This window comes from Geotrypetes seraphini, chromosome 7 (genome assembly GCF_902459505.1).
Source record: "Geotrypetes seraphini chromosome 7, aGeoSer1.1, whole genome shotgun sequence".
Lineage (NCBI taxonomy): Eukaryota > Metazoa > Chordata > Amphibia > Gymnophiona > Dermophiidae > Geotrypetes > Geotrypetes seraphini.
The window spans coordinates 165,849,098-165,876,774 of NC_047090.1; the positions used below are offsets into that span (position 1 = coordinate 165,849,098).

The window sequence follows — 27,677 nt, forward strand, 5'->3', positions numbered from 1 at the left end:
CTCACATCGGATGATCTAAGCAACTTAAATCAATGTCGAAAGCCTCCGTTTATTTTCATTTGTCAAAAAAAAAAAATGCTTTAAAAAAAAATAAAATTCTGAATTTATCTAGATATCGGCATTGACAGCCATTAACTGTGTGTAAAAACATGTAAGAGTTGTTTTTAAGTATGGTCGGTCAGTACAGAAAACCTTAAATTATTATTATTTTTTTTTTATGCATGTTCTGAACATCGGATTGTGCGTGAACATCCCCTAAAGATCGCCCGAGGAACTGTGTCCGACCCCGAGGAAAGGACCTGAACCCTCCCCCCCCAGCACATGAATGACATCCAACAGGACATTCTATCTTTAAAAATGTGCATATGTCGTGGGGGGGTTTATACGGATGCGGGGCCGAATAGCGTTCCAACTCTTTCGCTACAATTGGTCCCGGGTCCCGTGGCTGTGCCGAGGCTCCTGCCTTGGGTTTCTCTGAGAATGAGCCCAGCCCGCAGGCTTTTGCCAAGGCTGGATGATCTTTCTTTTCTTTTTTCCTGTGGACTTTGGGATCCCTCTTGAAATAGCATCCATGCCTCTACCCAAGCTTTATTAGCGGGGGAGGGGGAGCAGCTGCTGTAGGGCTTCAAGTAGCAGAGAGGTGCGGGAACGGCACCGATTTTCCTAAAGCCCGCAGCTCGCAGGCAATGTGGTGGTTTTTTTTTTTTTTTTTCTTGTTGTCTTCCAGGGTACAATGTTAAAAAGCCACCACTAGTCGCCCCCAGTGCTCCTACTCTCTCGGTCTTTTTGTCTCTAGTGCAGATTAAACGTCACGTCCGCACTTGAACTTGAATTTTATCCCATTGTACAGAGGCAGACCCAGCCACAGAGAGACAGAGAGCTCCCAGAGAACCAGGACTCCGCCATCTTCACACTGAACAATTTCATAGTAATAGCCAGCACAAACAAGCACTGGGCGAGCAAGTCCCTTTCCCAGTGCCAGGCAAGTGGAGCAGTGCAAAGTGGTGGGGCACTGGCATTCCAAGCACTAGGGCACTGCCAATTTGAAGTGCAAGGAGATACTATTTGGCTACCCCCAAACCAGCAAGGGTCAGATTTTTTGGCTTTTTTTTGTGGGGATAGCCCCAGATTTAATTTAATTTATTTTTTTTTTATTTGCTTTTTTTTTTTTTTTTCTGGTGGAGGAAGTGCACTGCCAAGCACTCTGGAGAAGTGTCACGGTTGGTGCAAAAGAGCAGGCAAATTCTAAGTTCCAAGAAGAAACTGGAAATCCAAGCAAGCCAAGCAGTGGAGAAGTGCCCGCGTGTGACACAAAGCTTTTTTGCTTTTTTTTGTATTATTATTATTATTGAGGGGGAAATCCCACTAGTGTACAAGCAAGCAAGTTTTGTTTTTTTTTCCCCAGAGGAGGAAAAATAGAAGAAGAAGAAGCGTGGAAAAAAAAAAGGAGGACCAGCCCCCCAACTAAAAGCAGGTCTCCGGGCGATGCCAGTGTAAATGCCAGGGCAATGTCCCGTCGCAAGCAGGGGAACCCGCAGCACTTGTCACAAAGGGAAATTATCACACGTAAGTTACCATCGGTGCAAGAAAGGAGGGGGGGGAGGGAGAAAGTGGAATAACAATCGTTTTAAATGAAAGGAAAAGGTGCATAGACACTAGAAATGAAAAGCAGAAAAGTTTCATTTTGGCTTAAAGGGAAGGAGAAAATTTAATAATAATAATAATAATAAACTTCGTGCAATGAGAAAGCTGCTTTTGGGGGGTGGGGAGTGGGGGGGAGGGAGCGGGGAGCTGCTTGTAAAACGGGAAGTGCTAAAAGTTGGCGAGCACATGGATCCCTATCTGACAGTAGAAAGTGGAAGGGGAAAGTCAGGGGGGCTTGGTGGGAAGAAGCGCGAAGATTGGAGGAGAGAGCGAGAGAGAGAAAAGAAACGAAGAAACGGGGTTGGCTTTTTTTTGCAAAACTTCAGGACAGCAAGGCGAGAGGAGGGCGAAAAAAAAAAAAAAAAAGGTAAACCTGGGACCGGATTGATGGCAAAACTAATGACAAACACATGGCTTTTGAGGCGAATTACAGCCGCGCGTCTGCCGAATAGAAACGCGAATAGAGGAAGGGGGAGGGGGCGCACGATCGGATCGATACATCGCGGGAGGAGGGGATTGGAAAGGCGGCCTGCGAGGGAGGCTGGGGGGGGGGAGATCTGCAGGTTTTCTCGGTGTCTGCACGGCCGGGCAAAGTGCCGGCCCAAAGTCGAGAGAACGGAGGGACACAAAGAGAGTGAAAAGTTCCCGGTGCTAGCACGCGCCCACAAAAGAGTGTGTGTGTGTGTGTGGGGGGGGGGGGTAAAGGTAGCAGGGTCCTCTGCTTGACTTGAGATATTTTGCGCGCCCCCCTTCCATTTTTTTTCTTTCTTTAGTTAAAGTTAAAAAAAAAAAAAGTCAGTCAAAGGATCTCTTTCCAGGTAAATCCTTCCATGCACAGTGTAAACAACCGAGAGCAAAATGCAACACAGGTGGGGGTGGGGCCGAGGGGGCTCAACTGTCTACTGTAGTGTATGTAACCAGAGGAGAGAGAGAGAGAAAAAAAAAAAGGCACGTTGGATATTCAAGAAAAGAAACATTTCTGTCAGGAGGTACCGGTTAGTTTCCAACAGTTGTAATGCAAAAAAAAAGTCCACTTTGGCGAGAGAATCCGATGTGAAACGTCAAAAAAAGAGAGCAAAGGTGGGAAGCCCCCCCTACTCTTTTGGGCTGCAAGAGGGGAGTTGTCTGAACGTTGTTCCCCCCCAAAAAAAACCTCGCAGGCTGTAGCAACTGCTGCACCCCCCCCCCCCCAATGGCTCCCCCTCGTCTTTTTCGGGGGGCTTCGATTTCCCTCTCTTCCCTCCTCCAGCTCCAGCGCAGTCGACAAACATCCACCTTGCCCCGGTTTCGAGTCAGTTTGGGGCTTTGCGCGTCTTCCCTTCGCAGCATTGTGGCGCAAAAGAGAGAAAACCACCCTCCCCCCCCCCAGCCCAGCCAGAGTGTTACGCACGGTGCATGGCTGCGCTGAGGCTGAGACGCTGGAAATCCGAATATTTATGTTATATTTTAAACAAATTTAAATAAATAAATATATAGAGAAGGATTTCTCCCCTCCCCTGAAAAGCCAGAATAGAAGCCATCTGCCAGGAGCATTTGCCGGTCCATTCTCTTCGGGGTGTTTTTTGGGGGGTTTTGTTTTCTTAGGAAGCTCCCGCGATTGGGTTTAATCCGAATTTCTTTCAAACATATTTGTCATTAGAATTCTTGCTTAAAGTAGCTCGTGAATCGGGAAAGGCTTGTTTTACAGGTTTGGGGGTTTTTGTTTTGTTTTTTAAATAATCGTATAGGATTTGAAACAACTGTAGAACCATCATTTAAAAAAAAAACAAAAAACAACAACTTTATGCGGTGATTTGTTTCGTAGGCAGATTTTTTTGATCGCTGTTGACGTTTCTTAAAATAAGGCATGGATTTTTTTTTTTTTCATTTCGATTTTAATTCCCCGTCAAAGGGTAGCTTCAGTTTAAGGAATCGCCCCCCCTCTTTTGTTTTGCACCTAACTGCATTTGTTGGGGGGGTTTGTTGGGTTTTTTTTTTTGGGGGGGCTGAGAAAAATATGGCTGGTGGCAAAGCGGCAGCAGCACCTTTGAATTGCTTAGAAAGGCGCGGCGGCTGGCTGGAGCAGGTATGTGTGTGTGTTTGCAGCCGGTGCTCAGGCTGGATGGAGCCTGGTCGTGTGAGCTTTGCTGGGGAGCCTTAAATGCCACGGCAGGCTGCTGTGCAGAGGCTTGGGGGTGGGGGGGGGACGACAGCGACCAAAGAGCAAGGGGCAGGCGAGGAGTGCTTCGTGCTGGAGAATTCCCAGTGCAGGGGATCGAGCGGGGAAGCTGCTGGGCTTTTGATGTTGTGCAGAAGGGCCAGGGGGGATCTAGCGTCAAGGGGGGGGGAGGGGGAATGCAAGTGACCAAAACAAGGCTGGCAAGCAGTAGGCACTTGCAAGGGAGCAGGATTTGCAGAGGGCAAAGCCGGGCGGATACAATGGGCAAAGAGCTAGGGAGGGGGTGGAGGGCAGTGAGGAAGTGGGCAAAGGAGGCGAAATGGACAAAGCGGTGGCCTTGCAGTGGGCAACGGGCATGATTCAGACAAAGGGCTTCATTGGACCCTTCATTTATGTGGATGAAAGCAGTGTACCGATCAAACAGAAATAATAGTGATAATATTTAATAATAATAATATCTTTATTAGCTGGTGGGGAGTAAAAGGGACAGGTAAATATTGAGTAAGACAAAATGAATGGGAGAAATGTTAGGAGGATGCAGAGAATGCAAACAGCAGTGCATGAAAGAGTGATTAGAGACTTTTTTTGTTGTTTAAATGGGTGCTTACTGACTAGTTTTCAGATTTTATTATTAAACTACCACTCAGTAGATTGTCTGCTAAGGAGAGGTTGCTGGTAGCAAACGTTGATACAGCTTTTTATTTTTCTGCAAGATTGCAATATCTTTGGCAAGTGACAGAATGTCATTTAGTGATACAAGAGCCAGGGAAGTGTGTTTTGTTCGCTGTTAACTGCTGCCTTGTGGATGGCTCCCTCTACAAGGGTTAAAATAAACATTTTAAAATCCCAAGCGATAAAAAAAAAACACGCCACTGTAATATTGGTTTTGGGCGCTGCTACATGCAAAAAAGTCAGAATGGTTATTTATTTGGTGAATGGGAGACTGAGTGACCTATTGCTCATTCCTGAAACACCACCCATGGAGAAACTCTGATAAATTTAATTTAATGTATGCCAACTGGACAAAATAGTTTACATAGGATTTGCAGATAGTTGATTACATAAATGAATATACAATTTCAACAAGACATGTAGGCCAAAAAAGTAACTCCAAAGGACCGTGGTGGGACTTTCCTTATGTTTTGATGGAAAGTGGCTCGTTAACTGTGTTTAATTTTAAACTTGGATTTTTTTTTGGGGGGGAGGGGCGGCATTTTAAATTATGGCACACTTTTTTTTAGCTCTTGGATACAAGTAAATGAACCGGTATGGAGAGCATCACTGCAGACAGATTTGATAGGGCAAACAGTTTCTACCTGAAAATAAAGTGCATTTTGAAAAAAAAAAGCTCTGCTAGGATGTGAAATAAAGCCTGGTCAGTAAGTACAATGACATGAGCCCAGGCGGTTGGTCAGCAGGTTCCTGAAGAAGTGACATCATTTTCCTTAGAAATGGAAACAAACAAACAAAAAAAAAATAAATCCTCCAAACCCCATGCACAACCATCCTCTAACCTACTAAAAATAAAAGGCAAACATGCTAAATTGTCCAAGAAGTTTGTTTTCCTTGTTTAAGCCGTGCTAATAATAGATGCTTAAAATCAGGTTGAGAGCATTTAAAAAAAAAAAAGTTGTGGCTCAATTTAGGGTTTTTCCCCCCCCCCATTAAGAGACAAATTTTATTTTATTAGCAGTGCTTACAAAGCATAAAAGACGTTAAAATGGTTGCAAAAGGAGAGGGCAAAAATCTGTGATTGGTGGGTTGATTTGCTGGGTAGAGGCTTAGGTTTTTTTAGGTAGCTAGGGAGAATTACAAGTATGCACTCTAACTTTTGCTGAAATATTCTCTTTTTAATCGTATTTTGTTCGCTGTTCTGTTACATAAATGTATTCAGGAGCAAAGTGTGGCTTGGAGGAATTTAGTACAAATGGTTTCACTTTCTGGTTTGTCCTGCGTGCTACTACCGTTATCTGAAGTGTAAGGTAGACTGAAAGAAAAGTCTTAAGTTGTTTTCTTTAACCGGTGATTCCCAAACTTTTTACTATGGTGGAACCCCTAAAATATGTTTTCATACACTGAGAAACTCTCAGTCTCGTTTCTTCAGGAACCCTGGTTGGCCATCGCTGGCGTCGAGACGATTATTTTGCAGAGCAGTGAGCCCTAGGCTCGCGCCTGCTGTGGCCCACCTCCCCGCCTTTTGACTCTTGTGACCTGGGCCTGTCTTTTGCTGGACGAACCAAACGCCGGCTCGTGGCTTATTTCCGAATAATTTTGTGTTCGATTAGTGGGCACAGGTGAAATAGTTTTCGATGGCGGAGGAGCAGTCCCTGGCCTTCGTTGATAATTGCTTTTCCAAAGTGTAGTGCATTTTCCTTCACCAAATACTGTATATACAAGTAATCATTCATTGTAGATCTTTAATATCCATTCTGCGAATCCCCTGTACGATGCTGTAGATTATGCTCTCTTTTTTTTTTTTTTGCTGTGATAAATAGTTCCCAAAATAAAATTTACCGTTCTTAAGGTAATTTATTTGATTCACTGCAAGGCTCACTTGTGCCTTCTTGCTTTAACTGACAGCAATTGACAACTAGGGGGCGCCCGTAGCCTATATCATAGTTGTCTTGTGCGGTTGGAATTGCTGGGTAAAGTGTTACTGCTCAGAGCACAGAGGCCCATTTCAGACCCTGTTTATACAATTGAAAAATATCTTAACTGTTATGGTTATAGCTTCGATTTTGAGTGAAACCGCTGCATCGTCTTACAATGGTCTGGATTTCCTGAAGGGCGTTTTCAAATAGCCTTTGGCTGATAAGCAAAGCTGCTTTCAAATAGAGTCTTGTTAATTAAAATGTTATTCGTGTAGTTCCAGCAAGAGGTGAAATACTTAACAAATGTGTTGAATGTGACGGTCACCCTAGTCAGGAATGTCTATGGTGGGTTTTTTTTTCTTTTTGATAGGTAGCGGCCTGGGACCAGGCTCTTTGGTCAAGGGTGGGTACTTTTCCCTGATAATAGAATGGGGCAGTTGTATGTTGGCGATCCTGCAGAAAACCAATCCAGTGTGCAATTTAAAAGTTCATTGCCAGAGGTGCTTATATATATTTTTGTCTGTGATGCACACTGGTATTTCAGTCCACAGCGTGCTTTGATATAACTTGCTGTATGAATCCTTCAGGAACTTTACAAGAAATAACGTCTTCGTTTTCTAAAAGCTTTACTCCTATGGGTCCAGATGTGCTAAATTGGTTTGTGTTTGTGGGGAAAACGTTTGATACTCCCGGCTCATATCGAGCTTGTCGAAGATGCTTAAGTATGAACATCTTAAGGTTGCATTTTTGAACTCGGGTCTCCTTGGATCAGGCAGGAAGTGCGGGCTTACAATGTACTCTGTACTGCGGACGAAAGGTTGGGGGGGGGGGGAGATCTATCATGCCCACTTCTCTCCCAGTCCCCCAAACTGGAATATTTTGTCTAAGGCGTTCCTGTTTCCATTTCAGAGCACCATATCTGGGGTGTAGGTTGACCTCTGACAGGAAACGGTGCTTTTTATGTGAACTTGCTTCTAGAAATAATTTAGGTCAAGGACAGGGGCTGAAGCTGAAACTGAAGGAAGCCACTGTGAGCGTACAGCTCCAGAAATCTGTCCGATGATAACTCGGCTTTTCATTTGGTGCTTGAGTGGCGATGCTGCAGTTCTGAGCCCTGCACGCACACATCTGTCTGTTTGACAGGTGACGGTGCATTGCAGACGAAGATGGAGATCAACTTTTCTTCGGCGGTGGAAGCCCAACGGCTTCACTTGGCTACAGAACTGGCTTGTGCCTTCCCTGCGTGCCCCAGAGCCCTGGCCATCCTGCAGCAACTAAAACTTTTCCTTGCAAAGTCACTGATATTTTATGACACGCTAAGTCATCCACCCGGGGACGGCCGTGTTCAGTGCAGCGTGTCGCCCACTACCGCGGACGGACTGTGATCTGTTTGATTGGTGACAGGTTGTGTGTGACATCATACAGGACGCCATAGACAATATGGACCAGTTGAGCCACAGTCACTGTGGATGAGGGAGTGTGACCTCATAATTGACTGTCTTGACATGGATGTCCCCCCCTCCCCCCCGAATCAGAATAACTTTGGGGAAAGGGCCTTCGATTTAAACCAGTAGTCTCAAACTCAAACCCTCTGCAGGGCCGCATTTTGGATTTGTAGGTACTTGGAGGGCCTCAGAAAAAATAGTTAATGTCATATAATTAATGTCTTATAGTTTATAAATCTTTCCTTTTGGCTAAGCTTTAATAATAATATTGTAATTTATAGCTAAAGAGACATATGATCAAGAAACTGTTTTATTTTACTTTTGTGATTATGATAAACATACCGAGGGCCTCAAAATAGTACCTGGCGGGCTGCATATGGCCCCCGGGCCGCAAGTTTGAGACCACTGATTTAAAAGGATTTAACAAAAAAAACAGAACTAGTATTTGCTAACACTAATATGACATCTTTTGACATACAGTACAGTACACACAGAGTATATTGTTCAATGACAGTGTACTTCCTTACAGGGAATCTATCGTTCTCTCAAGCAAACAATCAGAATACTACAGTAGAATAGCTAAGGGAGACCCCTGAGAGGTAAAACAAATTTAACATTCCTTCCTGAAAGGACTTTTAAATGTTGTTGTTTTTTTAAATAAAATTTTCCAGCGTCCCATCCCATCCAGAATATACTGTATGGTCTCCTTGTCTCTTGTCCCACAGTTATTCACTGTGCCATCACTTGCTGAAACTATAATTTTTGAAGAAATTTAGCAAGCGATTTTCTCCTCTGGGGCTGTTGGACGAGCTGTATCAGGCCCTGGCCTTTTTTTTTTTGCAACCTGTTCAGTTACATTTTCAAATTTTATATATTACTGCTCAAATTTAATTTTTGAACTGTAGAGAATTTGATAGTTTGCCCCCTTGCTCGTCTATCCTGTTTGTTCATTCGCATATACTGTAGATATATCTATGGACACCATATATACATCTCTGTCCTATACATATATACCAGGCAGTCTGATGCACCTATGGCTGATTTATTCAGCTGTTGTGACAGGACATCTTTAAGTGCTATTTTTCCCCTCTATGGTGTGTATATTTATAGATAGATACGGAAGGTGCATCGCGCATTCTTCACTGCCTAGAATCATTCTTGCATTGACGCTGTATTTCTGCGCCCAGACGTTAGCTAAATACAGTATGCTTAATATTTTGTAAAGCTTTTTTTTAAATTTTTTTTTTTGCTAATATGCATGGTGTGTGAGATGCTTACGGTAAACTTTTATGCAGAAGCTTTTCCCAGAGAACCGTCGAAAAATCCTAATGCAGACAATGTCAAAACAAATTGCACTTCAGGTACTGCAGATTACTCTGTGTAGGAAATGGGGGGAGGTGGCTAGAGAGAGATCATTTTACAAGCAAAAGTGACACCAGATTGGGGATTGATTAATGGCATAGCATTCACGGGGACTTATGGGGACTTGTGGTCCTGGTATTTTCTGACATATGCAAAGTTCCTTGTGTTCTTCTTGGCTTGGAGCAAGAAATCTGAGTTTTGTTAAAGAGCCCCTGATCGTTTTCTTCTGTTTTTCCCAGCTCTGCATAGTTTAACGTTTTTGCTGCAAAGAAACCCCAACGTAGGAATTAACCATCAGGGTTTCTTAAAATACTTTCCATATCCCTTGTATCGTGATGCAAAATCGTATATCTAATTAGTTTAATGGTGGCCCTGTGTCCGTGCGACTGGGCCAAGTGGCTTAGAGAGAAGTTACCTATTGATGACCCTCAGCTTAATTCAGAGGCTGGAACTCCCTGTGACCGTCCCCATGATTTTATCCAGGTTAAATGCGGCATCTTTCACTGGCCGAGGTACCTGTTCTTAACTTTGATTGGGTGGCAGTGTTAGGAAATTTGTATTTCACTATATGGTTCTTACAAAAACTATCCTCGCATTCATCCCTCCAGGGCTTTGTCTTCAGCTCTGGTAAACTGTCATTTGTAAAACTTTTAAGTAAAAATAATAACAATAATCTGCTCATTTGGGAAATCAATATTTCGGCTTCACAGCTGCCGAATCCCGCTACGAGCTCCTAAGATTTACGGTACTTGCGGTTTATAAGGTATAAAGTGCCAGCGACCTGTGTATTATAGGCTCCCTCGGAGCTGTAAATCTTTGCAAGCGAATGAGCTGCCCAGGGACGCCTTTATTTTAGCAGGCTTGCAGTGCTTCTTTCTGCAACACGGTACTGGCAGCATTTAATTAAATGGCGTTTTCACCCTCTGCAGAATCCGGGCACGTCTTTTGTACGTGTTTGCACCTGAACACGGACTCTGGTGAAGGCACAGCTCTTTGGAGGCTGGCAGGCGAGCCGCGCTGTGCCTTTTCTGGTCCGTTTTGAATATTTGCATTTTTACCTTACAGTGGTGTGTGTGTGTGGGGGGGGGGGGTTTGCTTAAGGCAAATTCTCTTCTGTCTCGGAAAGAATGCAGTGTCTCAAGGAACTAGCCCTTTTGAAAAGGCTTTTTCTCATGCTGTGTTGCTGGAGGAAAAATGAAGTCCCTTTTGAATTTAGGGGACTAGAGGGTTAAGCTGCTTCTAGACAGAGTACTTGGGGGCATAGGTGCTGCTTGTGGCACATATCCTTAAATCCACTTGATCTCTGTCCTGGAGATTTGATCTAAAGTAGGGGTAGGTTGTTTTTTTAATCATCTGCTCCTGATATCATTTTTGCCAGTAATTCCCTAGCCCAAATTTTGCTGGTTTTCAGGCTAATTTTTAGGGTCTGATTCAGTAAGTTTTTTATTTTTATTTTTAAACAATTTTGTGTCAAGGAGAGGGGAAATATTAGGGAATCAGGCCCTTTTTTTATGCTTGTCCAAATAACTGAATTAACCAGAACTAAGTGAAACCTGAGTGTAGCACTGATACAATTTAGAATTACATTGGTTATTACACAGGTGCCGTGGGGAGGAGAGATCTAAAACTCAAAATTCTGACGTTGAAGATTGCCTTGCACCCAGTAGAACCTTCAGAAATACTTTGATCATAAGTTGAGTCTGTTTCTCAGTTGTGGGTAGTAGGGCATTGGCCTGTGAGTGATGCGGGGCCATGTGCAGAGACATAGGGCCTTATTTCCATAAGTCAGCTGCTCATGGGTAGGGCCAATCCTGAAAAGCAATATTAAAAATGGAAGATTAGGGGAATAGTCTCCCAGTAGAGGTGGTGGAGACAAAGACAGTGGTCTGAATTCAAGAAAGCATGGGACAGGCACATGGGTTCTCTTAGGGAGAGGAAGAGATAGTGGATGCTGCAGATGGGCAGATTGGATGGGCCATTTGGCTTTTATCTGCCATCATGTTTCTATGACCGTAAAGTTTTATGACATCACAATGCAGATGTAAAGAGCCTTAGCCTATAGGAAGAGGAGATGCAAATGTTAAGAGCCTTAGCCTGTAGGGAGGGGAAGAGATAGTGGATGCTCTGGATGGGCCATTTGGCTGTTATCTGCCGTCATGTTTCTATGAAAATGATCCTTTGGTTTTGCCCTAATCTGTGATTGTAGGAGGGGGAAACACATTTGATCAAAGAAGGCCCATGTCAGAAATGCATCCTATTAAGCAGTCTGAATTCGTTTTTTAAAATGTTTAAGTTTAAGAGGACTTGGATTGGGGCATTCATGCTGGGGGTGGGGCCCAGATGATGGCAGTGCTGCAGGAGATGTATGTAGAGAATGACACGGGGGACAAATTTTTCCCCGTCCCCGCGGGGACTCATTTTCCTGTGGCATCCCGACCTGGCGAGTTCTTTTCCAGCCCCATTCCTGCAAGCTCTGTCCTCATCCGCACATGCCTCAAACACTTTAAAATCATAAGTGTTCACGTCTTGTGCAGTTAAGGCAGAGCTTACAGGAATGGGACGGGGACAGCGAAAAAACTAAGGGGACGGGAAATTGAGTTCCTGCGGGGACGGGGGACAAATTTGTCCCCGTGTCATTCTCTGTGCAGATGTGTGCAATCTGTTTGCAAGTTGTGCTCTAGCAGCACATATCTCCTTCCCAAAAACAACAGCAACAGAAAAAGAAAGGTCCTGGGTGTGTGTCAAGAGAAAGTGTCAACTGCACTATGGAAGGGAACATTTCTCAGGAGAGATTTCATGGCCAGGTGGAGGTGGTGTCCTGTTTGCAGGATCAGCAGCTGTAGAATTTTGTGTGTTCAATAAATGCATGCATTCGAGCCGCAATATTTAGAACTCCAGAAATATTAAATTAAAGGAAGCCCAGCTTCTGAATAAACGACAGCAGTAAAATATGTGAAACGCAAGCTCGGATTAGTTGTTGCCCAAGTTAAATCTGTACGTTGGGAATAGAGAATGACATGGGGGCAAATTTGCCCCTGTCCCCGCGGGATCTTTCTCCATCCCTGTCCCTGCAAGCTCTGTCCCCATCTGCACACACCTCAAACAGTTATGATTTTAAAGTGTTCAAGGCGTGTGCAGATAAGGACAGAGCTTGCAGGGACAGGGATGGAGATAGATCTCGTGGGGATGGGAACAAATTTGTCCCCGTGTCATTCTCTCTGGGAAGCCTAAATTTGGATATTTTTCTCATGTTTCTTTTATTAAATCAACATGATAAAATGCTAACTAACTCCCTCTTTTACAAAGGTGCACTAAGCTTTTTAGCGCACGCTAGGTGCTAATGCGTGCATGTTATCCTATGAAAGCGTTAGCGCACGTGTTGATTTAGCACGCGCTAAATCCACGCTAAAACGCTTAGCGCGCCTTAGTAAAAGAGGGCCTAAATGTTAAGGGGGAAAAAGAATCAGTTGGTAGTGTTAACTGGTTTTGGCTCTGAGTTTTGGCTCATTTCTCTTCTCAGGTTTACAATCAGGAAAGTTTATTGACACAACAGTTTGTTCATAAGAAGGTTAAAATAAAAGGAAAAACAAAGAAAAAATGTAGATATGGTGAAAAGAACTATAAAATTAAAACATATTCTCTTTCTCTTATGCTTTTGGATTTTTCCAAGTAGAGATTATAAATCTTTATTCATATTCATTCTAAAAACAGTGGATACAAAAATTGCATAATAAGTTGCCTGAAAAAACAGCACTTATATCCATCAGTGAAATACATAAGAATAATTTTCACCCTCCCTCCCCCCTGATTTCAATATATTCAAGATACCCATACAATAGTACTAACAACTCATAAATAAACCAATTCTTGGCTTAGTTCTGTGCTGACTATGAATACTGGAAGGTTTAAGCATTGCTTTGCAAGTGATAATCTCACAGGCCCTATAGTATAGCATCGTACCTGTGAATTGGAAATTGTATATTTTAGAACTGAATCGGAGAAGGAGGTTTGTAAATTGGTGTCATTATCAAAGGTGGACTGGATGCAGTGTTTTCCAAAAAAAAAAAAACTTTATAAAGGATGTAGGTACTGGATGCATATACCAACCGATCTGAAGAGAAACTGAACAATCCAGTGAAAGGGCAAATCCTTGCAAACAGACTGTATGGATTACAGCCTATACGACACATTTGAGGCTGCATTAACCAAGTTGACAGAGAGAATTCAGTTTTGGGTCATTTTCAGATTCTTTTTATTCCTGATTTTCAGAGATTGTTTCGGTTTATTTAATACAGTCACATTAAAAAAAAAAATTGCACATTATAATTTTTTAAAAACTTTTGTTGGTTGACAGCGTGAATTAATTCATGGGCTAATGTGCATTAATCAATTTAACAAGCACTAAATTTTGAAGGCATGCTAACAAATACACATCCATACAAGGTGACATGATTTGCCACGCATGATTGTGGTTTATATGCATATCATTAACCTGTGGGAGAAGGGGGAATTGAGTTTGGTTTTAGTTGCCTTTTACGAGTACCTTAATATATTTAAAAAATTCACAACATAGAGTAATGGAATTAAGGACCAAGACTTGGCACGACCCCTGATAGGGATCAACAGCTTTGTAGTGGCCCAAAATGGCCATTGTTTCTTTTGTGCTTCAGCTTTTATTTAACTTTTCCCTCAGTCTGGCGTCTGACAGTTTACCTTGAATTGAGATTCAGCCGTATTAGGTCATTGGGATACTGGCTTTCCACTCCTGGTCACCAAAGCAGAGGCATTATTTGGTCCCAGAGGAGATAAAGTTGCCATGTTGTAGTTTAGACTTGGCCTGTGGTTTTCTTGGCCTGTGGTTTGGTTGACTTGGAGTGAGGTAGGAATCCTACTTGGAGGGAAGAAAGTTCTGAGGTGCAGGGCCAGCTGAAAAGTTTGCAGCCCAACCAAGAAGAGAATGACGTGGAGCCATGGAACTTACAAGTTATTCCACACTTTTAATTTCATTGATGCAAATGCATCTAGTAAATGGGCACAAGTATAGGGATACCAAGCCGTTGTGAAATCACTGATAAGGTTGGCTCTTAGGCATTGGTGGAATGAGGCATTATGACATCACAATACGAGGGGCCGCTTAAAAGTTCTCAGCCCAACCAAGAAGAGAATGATGTGGAACCATGAAGCTTACAAGTTATTCCACGCTTCTCTTTACACTTTCTTGTTTCAATGATATAAAATGAAATGAAGAGTGTGGAATAGCTTGTAAGTTTCATGGCTCAGTCTACATCATTCTCTTCTTGATTGGGCTGAGAACTTTTCAGCGGCCCCTCGTACATGAATGTTTTTGAGGCCTTGAGGTGTTCCGAGTCCTTGCCTACACCTTGAATTTGCTTATGCAAGCTAGATGAGCAAGTGGGTTTTTTTTGCTTTCAGTTTCAGATCTTTTGGTTGTTGTTGTTTTCATTATCCACGTTTAAATGTATTGACGCATGCTCACTCATTTTAATATTTCTATGCAGGTGACAGTGCAGCATTACAAATAAAACACTCACAGACAAGTCACCTGAAGGTTAGGGAAGCCTGGTTCATTTCCCGTTGCTGCTTCTTGTGATTTTGGGGAAAGTCACCTAACCATCAGGTGCAAACTTACGGGCCCTATTGCTAACCTGCATCTGGCGCTAATGTGTTCCAAATGCAGCTTAAATGGCAAACTGCGAGGTGTGAAAATAAGCACAAAACAGCAGAGAAGACCAACCTCCTCTTTTACTAATCGAATTTGCATACGCTAACGCGTCCTTAGACTAACATGCACGCGTTAGCGTTTAGCGTGCGCTAATCGGTTAGCGCACCTTAGTAAAAGAGTGTCCAAGTCATCCAGCTGAAGAACATACTTTAATGCAGTGGTCTCAAACTCGCGGCCTGAGGGCCACATGCAGCCCACCAGGTACTATTTTGAGGCCCTCAGTATGTTTATCATAATCACAAAAGTAAAATAAAACAGTTTCTTGATCATATGTCTCTTTAGCTAAAGATTACAATATTATTATTAAGACTTAGCCAAAAGGAAAGATTTATAAATTATAAAGAGTTTTACCTCATGCAAAATTGCCATTTCTTTAATAAGACATTAAATATTTTTTCTGAGGCCCTTCAAGTACCTACAAATCCAAAATGGGGCCCTGCAAAGGGTTGGAGTTTGAGACTGCTGGCTTAACTGTAACCATGACATCTTGTTTGTCTTTGGGAGGCAGAGCTGAGATTGTGATGTCATAATGCCTCATTCCACCAATAAGAGCCAGCCTCATCAGTGATGTCACAATGGCTTGATTGTCCTGTTCTCCCCTCTGCCCTCCAACACAGCCAGCAGATTAACTGTTCCCCTTAACTCAGTAGTCTCAAACTCGTGGCCCGCCAGGTACTATTTTGAGACCCTCGGTATGTTTATCATAATCACAAAAGTAAAATAAAACAATTTCTTGATCATATGTCTCTTTAGCTAAAGATTACAATATTATTATTAAGACTTAGCCAAAAAGAAAGATTTATAAATTATAAAGAGTTTTACCTCATGCAAAATTGCCATTTCTTTAATAAGACATTAAATATTTTTTTCTGAGGCCCTCCAAATACCTACAAATCCAAAATGGGGCCCTGAAAAAGGTTTGAGTGTGAGACCACTGCTTTAATGGGAATATATGCAGTGTAGAAAAAAAATGGACTCGACATGGACCATGTTGCAACTACAAAGTTTGCATCAAGAGTCTAACTATTGCTGGTATTTCCCGCTATTTAGATAGCTTGACAAACTGCAACATAACCCTTCTTTTCTCTGCGCTATTTAAACTGCAAGGCAAGACGCTGACAGCGCCCGCCTGCTGTTTTGGTTTTTTTTTTTTCCTTCTTTTTTTGGTGCCGATACTCACGGGATGGGCTTAGGCATCCTGCGGTAAGAGCCAAATGAGCACGTGCTCATTGCCCCCTAAAAAATTATTTTACCCCCCTCCCGCTTTTTACAAAACTGTGTAAGAGGTTTTTAGCGCTGGCTGGTGCACTGAATGCTCGGCGCTGCTCCAGCGGTCACAGAGTTCCCCGTGAGGGTCGGAGCAACGCAGAGCCTTTAGCGCACCGGCTGGCACTAAAAACCTCTTGCGCTTTTTGGTGAGGAGGCATGTCTGGTGTGGAGAGTGCTACATTACCATGTGTGCCAACTGATTAGCACAGGAATGTGTGGCAGTAAGTTAATAGATGCTCATTTTTTGATTTTTATTTTTTTATGGCCATGTGCTAATGGCAGCCTTACCCCATGGCCATTAATAGAGAAAATAGACAAAGGCCATTTTTTATCGTATAGGAAACCCTGCACAAAAGGCTTTGCCGAAGCTTAGTAATAGGGATTCCTTCGATTGTAAGCCTTCCAGAGACGGGGGAAAAGCACTCTGTACCTGAATATAACACCTTGCGCTATTGCTGGAAAAGATGTGAGCTAAATCCCTTTCCCCCCAACATACAAATGTGGAAAATGCCAGAATCCTTATTTGGTGATATCAAAATTACCAGACATATGGTCAAAACATAAGCACTCTAAAAAAAAAAAAAAAAAGGCATAATTAGGACCGAAGGTTTGATCAACGTTTCTGTAGGGCAGCAATCTGATTTAGACAACACATGCAGAATTTAAAGAAACAGGTGAATGGTTGTGGAGTCTTAGTTAATGGCATGACGATCTTAATTGCTTTCACTTTGCTTTTGTGTGGTAGCTGCAGAACCAACCAAACCCCCCCCCCCCAATTAATACAAAGAAATACATCGTGTATTATAGGTTATAGGAGAAAAAATGAGCAGGTCACGGGCGCAAACAGTTTTTCATTTGACATAACGGAACCTTTGCAATTAGAGAGATGTGTTTATTAATCGGGAAAGTTCAGTTCTCCGGAGGATGCCATGCAAGGCTGGCACCAGGTATGCTTTTGATCCCATTCGCCTTATTTGTACCAGGCTAGCTCCACGCAGCTGGATTTATTTCACTGTTTGTTTTAGCCTTTCCCTTCCCTCTGGTAGGATTAAGCTGGATGGGCACCTCTGGGCCGCAGCGTAATACATTTTTTCCCCCCCCCTTGCAAAACTGCTGGACTAAATGATCAGTAACGATGCAAACTTTTCATCATAAGCACGATTTATTTATTGATTCAGTTTTCTATACCGTTCTTCCAGGAGAGCTCAGAACGGATTACATGAATTTATTCAGGCACTCAAGCATTTTCCCCTGTCCGTCTCGGTGGGCTCACAATCTATCTAATGCACCCGGGGCAATGGGGGGATTAAGTGACTTGCCAGGGTCACAAGGAGAAGCGTGGGTTTGAACCCACAACCCCAGGGTGCTGAGGCTGTAGCTTTAACCACTGCAAGGCAAGAGAGAGCGTAGCAGTAAATAAATACCTTTATTGATGATTCGACAGACTGTTCGCTGAAATCCAGTCTCACAGCAACACAGTTCGGGATAAGGTTCTGAACACATATGATATGATAGAGACCTTCAAGATCCTGAGGGGCATCGAAAAGGTTGACAAGGACAGATTTTTCAATTTGAAAGAAACCACAAGAACAAGGGGACACTCGATGAAATTGAAGGGGGACAGGTTTAGAACAAACGCAAGGAAATTCTTTTTCACACAGAGGGTGGTGGATACATGGAACACCCTTCTAGAGGCCGTGATAGGAAATAGCACAGTACATGGTTTCAAGGAAGACCTGGATAGGTTCCTGGAGGAAAAAGGGATTGAGGGGTACAGATAAGAGCAGTGGAAGGTTTAGAGATAAGTGTAGAGGTAGGTATAAAATTAGTCAGGGACCGCTGCTCAGGCAATATGCCTGATGGGCTGCCGCGTGAGCGGACCGCTGGGCGGGATGGACCTCTGGTCTGCCCCGGCGGAGGCGACTACTTATGTACTTATGTACTTATAACACATATTTTTTTTTACCCTGGTGAAGCATCTTTCCCTAAAATATGCTGGTAAAGTAATAAGGTTTTATTCTCTTTAAACATCTTTAAGTAGGAGAGAAAAATTTCCTATGGGCAGTGCCTGATTAGCTACCTGTCATAAAGGAAGGGGTACATTTTTCTACGGAATCTGCTTCTCCTCTCCATTGTTGCCTATTCATCTCTGCATCGGTGCCTCTCTGTCTGCCTGCAGCACCTTATCTCTCTCCCATCCTTGTCTATCCATCGCTGTATCTTTCTCGTTTCATCTTTTCATGTGTCCCTGGTATCTGTTGCGTTGCTTCCTGCGCTCTCTGACCCAGTCTGCCTGGCATTGCTTTCTCTCTGATTGGATGTTTTTATTTTTGTAACTTGCAGAATGTTCTGGCAGTATGAGATAGAAAAACAAATATCCACCAAAAATAGGACTTTATTTTCTTTTAACAGTAACCGCTTTTTCAGTATACATTTTTTTTTTTTTTTAGTTCAATATTTTTTATTAAGTATTGAAAAATTGCAAAAAGCAGTTTAAGTACAAGAAGAAAAAAAAAGAAAAGTGAACAATGAGAGACATCGAGCCCTTATTGGCAGATCATTAACATGACCAAATTAACCATCGTCTGCCTCATTGTCAGCCTGATAATCAAACTTTTCTGTATGCAATGGGCTGTGCTGTCTGAATAACAGGCATCCAAGGTGTCGGTAATCTTGCAAAATCACTGGAAAAGTCAGTTATCTTCTAATGCTGCTTGTGAGAACTGGTTAAGCTTGAATCGGCCCCAGTCCACTTGTAACAAAGAGTTCAATTTCTTATACTCATGGTACAAATTAAGTCCCCAGGAAAGGACGTGCTGTGGTTGGGTGAACATATGTTCCTATGAGAACTCTCCTTTTAAGAGTGAGCTGCATCAAAATGACATTTCCCAGATCAGTGGACCTCATCTTCCTGGAGATGACCTGGGGAGGGTCAAAGTTAGGTGTTGGATTATGCTAGTTTGACAAGTATCTTGCATTCATAGAGGGGCTGGAAGGGACCTCCTTGAGTTTACCTGTTCCACTTCATTATCAAGAGATCCCTAAGACCATGGAAGGGAAGAAAAGTTGCAAGAATCCCGGAGGGAAGAGAGAGTCAAAACCAGGTATTCTGAAGTCTTATGATGGGAGAGACATGCAGGTTGGTGTTTTCAGGTACTTAGAAGGTAGGGACACTTGAGCTGGCTATTCTGAGGTTTCGGAGCTGTGTCTTTTTTTTTGTTTCTAGCTAAATGTCTTAAAGTGCAAGAAGCAGAGAAACGGACCAAAATTGCTGAGGAAGAGAGAGGGCAGCTGGGTGCCTGAGGTCCTGGGAGCATAGATACCTTAACTCCTGCTTAAAATCTGGACACCCCAACTGCCCTGGCAGGGCAGACAGACAGTCCAAGATAATTTTAATGCTTTCTGTTCTCCCCTATAATAATAATAATAAAAAAAAGACCTCTTTGCAAAGGTTCACAGTTTTCGGCCTGTGTGCGATATGTCTCTGTTTCTCCAGCTATCTCTTTATTGATCTGCTTGTCTCTATCTATATGTGAGAACATGAGAAATGCTCAGAAGTACAGCTAGAGCCTCTTGCATGGTGTTGGGGGTTAAGCTATGCATTTCTCACCCTCTCATTCATAGAATTGGAAGCACACACATGTCTCCTTTCTAATATAAGGCAACTAAAACCAAACTCAATTTCCCCTTCTCTTACAGGTTAATGATATGCATATAAACCACAATCATGTGTGGCAAATCATGCCACCTTTTTTATATTCATGTCTTGTATGGATGTGTATTTGTTAGCATGCATTCAAAATTTAAAATTAATTTCTTTCTTCCTTGCACTAGGCTGTGGAAGCCATAGACTATCCACCAAAGAGTTAAAACTTGGTATAGTGCTAGAACAGGGGTGTCAAAGTCCCTCCTCGAGGGCCGCAATCCAGTCGGGTTTTTCAGGATTTCCCCAATGAATATGCATGAGATCTATTTGCATGTACTGCTTTCATTGTATGCTAATAGATGTCATTGTGAAAATCCTGAAAACCTGACTGGATTGCAGCCCTCGAGGAGGGACTTTGACACCCCTGTCCTAGAGAAACAGGAGTTACAGCTGTGTCTCACTACCAGGCTGGAAACAGTCTGACTAGCGACAGTATGGATTGTCCTTGGCAGAATTCTCACTGTACCCTGTATATTTATCCTGTTACCGTTTTGCAATTTGTGGTTTTACCCTCCTTTTTATTGTGATCACAGCGGTGACGATAAGAACATAAGAATAGCCCTACTGGGGCAGACCAAAAGCCCATCTAGCCCAGGGTCCTGCTTTCGGCAGTGGCCAATCCAGATCGCAAGTACCTGTCAGAATCCCGAATAGTTAACAAGATTCTGGAATCCCAAAGATTGGCAACAAGATTCCAGGCTACCAATCCCAGGGCGAGCAGTGGCTTCCCCCAAGTCTATATCGATAATGAATCTGACCATGGTATGGCAAAACAGGAAGGTAATTTTAAACCACGGGGTTTTGCAGCAGATAATAAAAACTGAAACACACACATGTTTTTGCATTCATCTTAGACTAAAGAAAAAATATATATATATATACTTGCAGGCAGTTGCACTAACTCTGCAGGTAATTTTTCAGATCAAAACAAAGCACAGATCGTGAAATTAAGCAAAAGTCTGTGTGTTCCGAGCTCTTCTCTCCAGGGCCTGCTTAACCATTACTCAGACCTAGGCGGTCGTTTATGACATCGGCTTTGAACAGTAGCAGCCTGTGCTTTTACCCACAGGCATGGTGGACAAATTCAGCTTTCCCATTTTCTTAGGTAAATAACTTTTTTAATTATCAGAATCTCAAGAAGAGTCTTAAAGTGCTGCTCTCTGCTCCTGTCCGGGACCTTTTCTTTGGCCATGGGTAGAAATATCTGTGGTGTTAAAAAATGTGTATTTTTAGCCCAGGATAGGTTGGGAGATATTTTTTTCAATCTTTATCTTCAAAGCTCCAGTTAGAGGTGAGGAGCGGCCTAGTGGTAGAGGTGCAGCCTGCGGTGGTGTGATTGAATCCTAGCACTGCTCCTTGTGACCCCGGGCAAGTCACTTAACTCCTTCATTGCCCAGGGTACAAAATAAACACTTGTATAAATGTAAATCACTTTGAATGTGTAACTACAAAAATAAGACACGCAAGGCCCGTTTAAGTAAGGGGCCCTTTTTCTGAGCTGCAGAAAACTGACCTTAACTGGGTCTTTCCGATGTGCTAAGGCCATTTTAACGGCGGCAGAAAAAGTGGCCGATTTTTCCATTACTTGAATTAATGGCCGTGCAGTACTGTTGCACGTGAGCGTGTATTGAAATCTATTTTGTAGGCGGTGAGGGCTTACACGGCAATCTTGCGCTAACCAATTAGCATGCTGTTACGTATATGTGTTAATTGATCAGTGAGAAATGCCCCACTCTCCACCTTCAGACACACCTCCTCTGCAAACCCCTCCCCCCCCCCAACTTTTTTGCACGTGGTGCGTGAGTGCAGATTGGGATCTTACCACAGGACGCCTGAGCACGTCCCATGGTAAGCCATCTCAAGGTATGGTAAGGATGCGCTAGCGCTTATCGCAGCTCAGTAAAAGGACCCCCGGGGAAAAGGGTTTTTCATTTATTGCCGCCCCCTACGTGGCAACACGTGTGAAAACGGTCGTGCCCAATAAGTCACAAATTTGAATCCTCCGACAGGAGGCCCTTATACGTAACAGCTAACTGCAAAAAGACCCACTTGTCTCCTAAACCTTTTTGCCACACAAGTCACAATATTGAAACTTGCATTTCGGCCTCCAATCGGCTGGGTTTTTTTTAACCCCCATGCCCTATTGTTTTAGCCCTTTTTTGTTCCTTTTTTACTATAATAATTTGTAGATCTACCCCTCCTTTCCTGAGCCTCAAGTAAGTAATGTGGATGTCAGTTACTATGGTCCAAATTCTGAAACCAGCGCCTAATGTCAGGCACCTATTTTGAAGGGGCCTAGCTAGATGGGCGCCTCTCTAAACTGAATAACAAGCTCAATCAAGGTTTTTAATCGGCGATCATGGAAACTTAGGCGCCTATTAAGAGAGAGCGTTTCCGTAACAAGGCGCCTCTAAAAAGTTTTGGCGGCCTTGAAAAAAATAGGCGCCGTGCACGCTAGGTGTGGGCGTGGCTTCGTGTTAGGCGCCTTGCTACAGAATCGCCGCTCTTCAGCGTGCTTAAGCGCTCGCAGGGCCGCCTAATTTTTAGTTGCGCCTAGAGCTGGCCCATTTATTGGGCGCCTCCAAAATAGGCGCCGCTAAAGCGTGATTCACTCAACAGCACCCGATTTTACTTGAATCGCGCTGAACGGCGCCTATTTTGGCGCCTAACTTTTGGGCCCTTATAGAATGTGCCTCTATATGTTCTTTGAACCCAGTTGTATTATTATTATGGAAATCGCTTAGAAATTTCATAAGCGTTCTATCAAATTTTTTAAATAAAACTTGAACGACATCTTTCTCCCAGCAGAAACGACCTATTCTCCAGCTCTAGGGTCACCCTGGTAATGTGTGCATGTGTTCAGTGGCGCAGCGAGGGTAAGAGGTGCCCCTCCCCCGACCTCTTCACCCCCCTGCCTTGCGCTCGCGTGCCTTCCCTTCCACTGTACCCTTTTAACTTTCCCGGCGTGAGCAGCATCACCAGCTTGCTGTCCGTGTTGGGGTTGGCTCTCCCACTGAAGCTACTTCCTAGGGGGCGGGACCCTGAAACGACATCAGAAGGAGAGCCGACGCCGGCGCGAACGGCAGGTTGGCGTTGTTGCTCGTGCCGGTGGAGACCTAGAGGTACGGTAGGGGAGAAGTGAATGTGCATACGTGGCGGGGGTGGGGGAGGTACGGGAAAGAGCACCTTGGGCGGATCGCCTACCCTCCCTTACTACTGCGTGTGTCTGCCTGGACGCACGCTTTACTTCAGCTCCCCAGAACTTGTCCCAGTAAAAGAAATGCCTTTTTTTTTCTTTTTATAAGCTAAATTCATTAGTTACAAAATTTGCACCTTAATCATTGTTCAGGAAACCAAAACAACAAAAAAAATTTCAGCTGATGTTCCGTATTGTGTTTCACAATCTGATGAAGAAACGATGTGGGCAGAAATTTTGCACGTTGATCAAAATAGCTTTGGTAGTAGTTGCAGCCATTATGGGTACCTTACAGACACCATGCTACGGTATGTATACTGCATTTAATTAGGCTGTTTTGAAGAATATTAGCAATTGTTTGGAATTCTAATGTTTGAGCAAGTACAGCGTAGTGCGGCTCTCCTGTCCTGCTCTGCTAACACACACACCCTGCCCTGGAACGTCCTTTCATGTGATGACTTGGTCATACTGGTTTGGTCAGGATGTCCAGGAGGGAAAGGTTAATGCGTTAATAATTAGGACTGCACATTTTTTTTTTTAAATGCAATGAATACACATCGAAGCAGGCTTCTTTCATTTAATTTCAAGCCAAGGCAGGAAAACATAAAATTTGTAGGTGTTTTGGCTTTCTTTTTAATATTTTATATCCCGCATATCCTACAATTCTGGGTGGATTACAAATTATTCAGGCACTCCAGCATCATTCCCTAACTGTTCCGGCGGGTTCCCACTCTGTTTAACGTACCTGGTGGCACATGGGGATTAAGTGACTTGCCCAGGGTCACACGGAGCAGTGTGGGATTTGAACCCGCAACCTCAGGGTACCGAGGCTGTAGCTCTAACCCATGGGTGTCAAATGTCGGTCCTCGAGGGCCGCAATCCAGTCGGGTTTTCAGGATTTCCCCAATGAATATGCATGAGATCTATTAGCTTACAATGAAAGCAGCGCATGCAAATAGATCTCGTGCCTATTCATTGGGGAAATCCTGAAAACCCGGCTGGATTGCGGCCCTCGAGGAGGGACTTTGACAACCCTGCTCTAACCACTGCACCACACTCTCTCCTATGTAGTTTGAAAATTGTATGTGTTATTTGCAGATAGGCTCCCAGAAGCCATACATGCCACGTTGAGTTGCCCACGGTGGCATAGCAGAGGTAGGAGGCACCTGGGGCGGTGGCATCCCTGCCCTATTCTCCACCCTGCGGGTGCACCTTCCCTTCCCCTTGTTTTTCTGTCCTATAATGATTGCATTTCCTCCCCATCTTTCCTTCACGTTCCAATATGTCTGGTTAGTCTGGGATAATGTCGATGCAGTTTTAGCCTTGTCCAGTTTTTATTTATGAATTTCGCCTAGGCACCTTCTGATAGGCGATTAAATCGAATTTTAATAAAACTTGAAAAACTTTGCCAGTACGGTGACGGGATAATCGCGCGCCAGACGCCAGCGTGCTGACAATCCAGCGCCGACAATTCCGCGCAAGACAGAAGCGCGCAGGGAAAAAAGTAATTTTTAAAGAGCTCCGACGGGGGGTTTGGGGTGGCAACCCCCCCCCACTTTATTGGTTAGTGTTTGCGTTGCCATTGCGGGGGGTGAAACCCCCCACATTATAGAGAAAACGGAACTTTTCCCCGAAAAAATCAGAAAAAGTTCCGTTTTCGCTATAATGGAGGTTTCTAACCCTCCGAACCTCCCCTCCAACAACAGCGCAAACACTAACCAATAAAGTGGGGGGGTTGCCACCCCAACCCCCCCCCCCGTCGGAGCTCTTTAAAAATTATTTTTTCCCCCGCGCGCTTCTGTCTTGCGCCAAATTGTTGGCGCTGGATTATCAGCGCGCTGGCATCTTGCGCGCCACTGACTATGAACCTGCCAGCGCAAGCCGTTTTTCCAACCTGCTGCTTGTGCCAGCCTTGGCTCTCCCTCTGATTTCATTTCCTGGTCCTGCGACCAGAAAGTGACTACAGAAGCAAGAAGCCGGTTGGAGATGCTGCTAAAGAGGTATGGCGGGGGAGAAGGAAAGTTATGCGTGCAACGGGGACAGAGAGGAGGAGAGGTGCCGGCGCCCCCACCAAGATGGCGCCCGGGACAGTCTGCTCCCTGCCTCCCCCCCTTACAGTGCCATTGGTTGCACACGCCCAATTAATAACAAGCCAGTCGCCATTGATAACTGACCACTAACAAACAATTATCGTCGCTAATTAGAATTTATGCGGTCAGCTTTCTAGGCATATTCTCTAAAGAGCGCTTGGAACCGGAAAGGGGGTTTGGCAGTGGGAGGGGCATGGGCAGAGGTCATGGGCGATGCGACAATTTATGTGCACTATTGCGGAATAAGCCTCGTCCACACCTGAGTTAGGCGTAGCGATTGACAATGGGTTTCGGTTGATGTAAATGGCCGTGGGTTCACGGCGCTAAGCGCTGTCCTATAATGCGTGCCTAACTTTAGGCACAATTTATAGAATAGCGCTAAACTTATTTTCAGCGCCAAATATAGAATCTGGCCCAGTGTGCACTAAAATCAGAATGCAATACAATCAAAAATTAAAATGCGAATGAAACAAAACCACACCGCCCTTCTCTCTTCTTCCCCTAAATGAAAGACAGCTGACAAATATACTACTCTTATTAATAACTAGAGGCCTGATATTCAAAAGATTTGTGCTACTAACTTTGGGGCTTTTTTTTTTTTTTTTACTACTGTGGCTTAATGCAGGACTTTGCCACACGGTAGTTGCAAATCCTAATGTGACAATACTGGGGGGGTATATCTGGTATTTTTCTATTTAGGTTGAATGTTAATGTTCCGCTTACCCCCCTCGTTTACAAAGGTGCGCTAAGCGTTTTAGTGCGTGCTAAATCAACGCGTGCGCGAACCGCTAACGCGTTCATAGGATAACGTGCACGCAAAAGCGTTTAGCACATGATTAGCGCGTGCTAATATTTACCACGCGCTAAAAAGCATAGGGCACCTTTGTAAAAGAGGGGGGTTAGCGTACGGCACCTGCTAGCAACGCGGAAGCACTTGCAGGCAAATTCTATGTAGTCCGTCTAAAGCTGTGTCGCGCAAACCTTTCCAGCTACATGCAGTGTCCCGGCCGAAAGGCACCCAGACGTTGACGCCTCAACGTCCGCACATGCACAGAGGCCCATCTTGATGCATCCCCGACGTTACAGGGATCCTGGAGATGCAGGGAGAAGAGGAGAGACGCCGGCCAGGAGGAGAGTCGTCCCTACTGGCTGACTTCCTACGGGACGTGCCTCTCACCGCGACGGGCGGCCGGCATGGGCGACTCTCCTCGCCAGTGTGTTGCGGCACACCAGAAATCTCAGGAGGCACACTGGTGTGCCGCAGCACACGGTTTACGATGCACTGGTCTAAAGTTAGGCGCTTACATGGGCGTGCCTAGCCAATGTGGGCGTCTCACTTGTTTAATAGACTTAATAAGCACTGACAGTTGACAACTAGCACCTAAAGATCTCAGTATGTATAATTTGGAGGAAAGGCGGGTGAGGGGAGATATGATAGGGACGTTTAAATACCTATGTGGCATAAATGCGCATGAGTCGGGTCTCATTTGAAAGGAAGCTCTGGAATGAGAGGGCCTAGGATGAAGTTAAGAGGTGAGAGGCTCCGGAGTAATCTGAGGAAATACTTTTTTTACAGAAAGGGTGGTAGATGCGTGGAACAGTCTCCCGGAAGAGGTGGTAGAGACAGAGGCAGTGTCTGAATTCAAAAGGGCCTGGGATAGGCACGTGGGGTCTCTTAGCAAGAGGAAGAGATAATGGTTACTATGGATGGGCAGACTGGATGGGTCATTTGGCCTTTATCTGCCGTCATGTTTCTAAGTTTCAATCTTACTAAAGTTCTATGACATCACAATGCAGGTGTAAAGAGCCTTAGCCAATAGGGAGAGGAAGAGATAATGGTTACTGTGGATGATGGTCAGACTAGATGGGCCATTTGGCCTTTATCTGCCATCATGTTTCTATGTTTCAATCTTACTAAAATTCTATGACATCACAATGCAGGTGTAAAGAGCCTTAGCCAATAGGGAGAGGAAGAGATAATGGTTACTGGGGCTGAGCAGACTAGATGGGCCATTTGGCCTTTATCTGCCGTCATGTTTCTATGTTTCAATCTTACTAAAGTTCTATGACATCACAATGCAGGTGTAAAGAGCCTTAGCCAATAGGGAGAGGAAGAGATAATGGTTATTGGGGCTGAGCAGACTAGATGGGCCATTTGGCCTTTATCTGCCGTCATGTTTCTATGTTTCAATCTTACTAAAGTTCTATGACATCACAATGCAGGTGTAAAGAGCCTTAGCCAATAGGGAGAAGAAGAGATAATGGTTACTGCGGATGGGCACACTAGGGCCATTTGACCTTTATCTGCCATCATGTTTCTATGTCTCCTGGTAGAGGTGGTGGAGACAGAGACTGTGCCTGAATTCAAGAAAGCCTGGGATAGGCACCTCTTTTAGAGAGAGGAAGAGATAATGGTTGGGCGGATGGGCAGACTAGATGGACCATTTGGCCTTTATCTGCCGTCATGTTTCTA

General features: G+C 44.0%; 1 protein-coding gene across 1 annotated transcript in view; it reads left to right on the plus strand.

Moving 5' to 3' along the window:
* The first annotated feature begins 1,193 nt into the window (after positions 1-1,193).
* The window catches only part of BCL11B (BAF chromatin remodeling complex subunit BCL11B), a 306,049-nt gene continuing 279,565 nt past the window's right edge, over positions 1,194-27,677 (plus strand). Inside the window, 1 exon segment of the mRNA XM_033952386.1 lies at positions 1,194-1,566. Coding sequence (XP_033808277.1) covers positions 1,509-1,566 — 58 coding nt within the window. The 5' untranslated portion in view covers positions 1,194-1,508.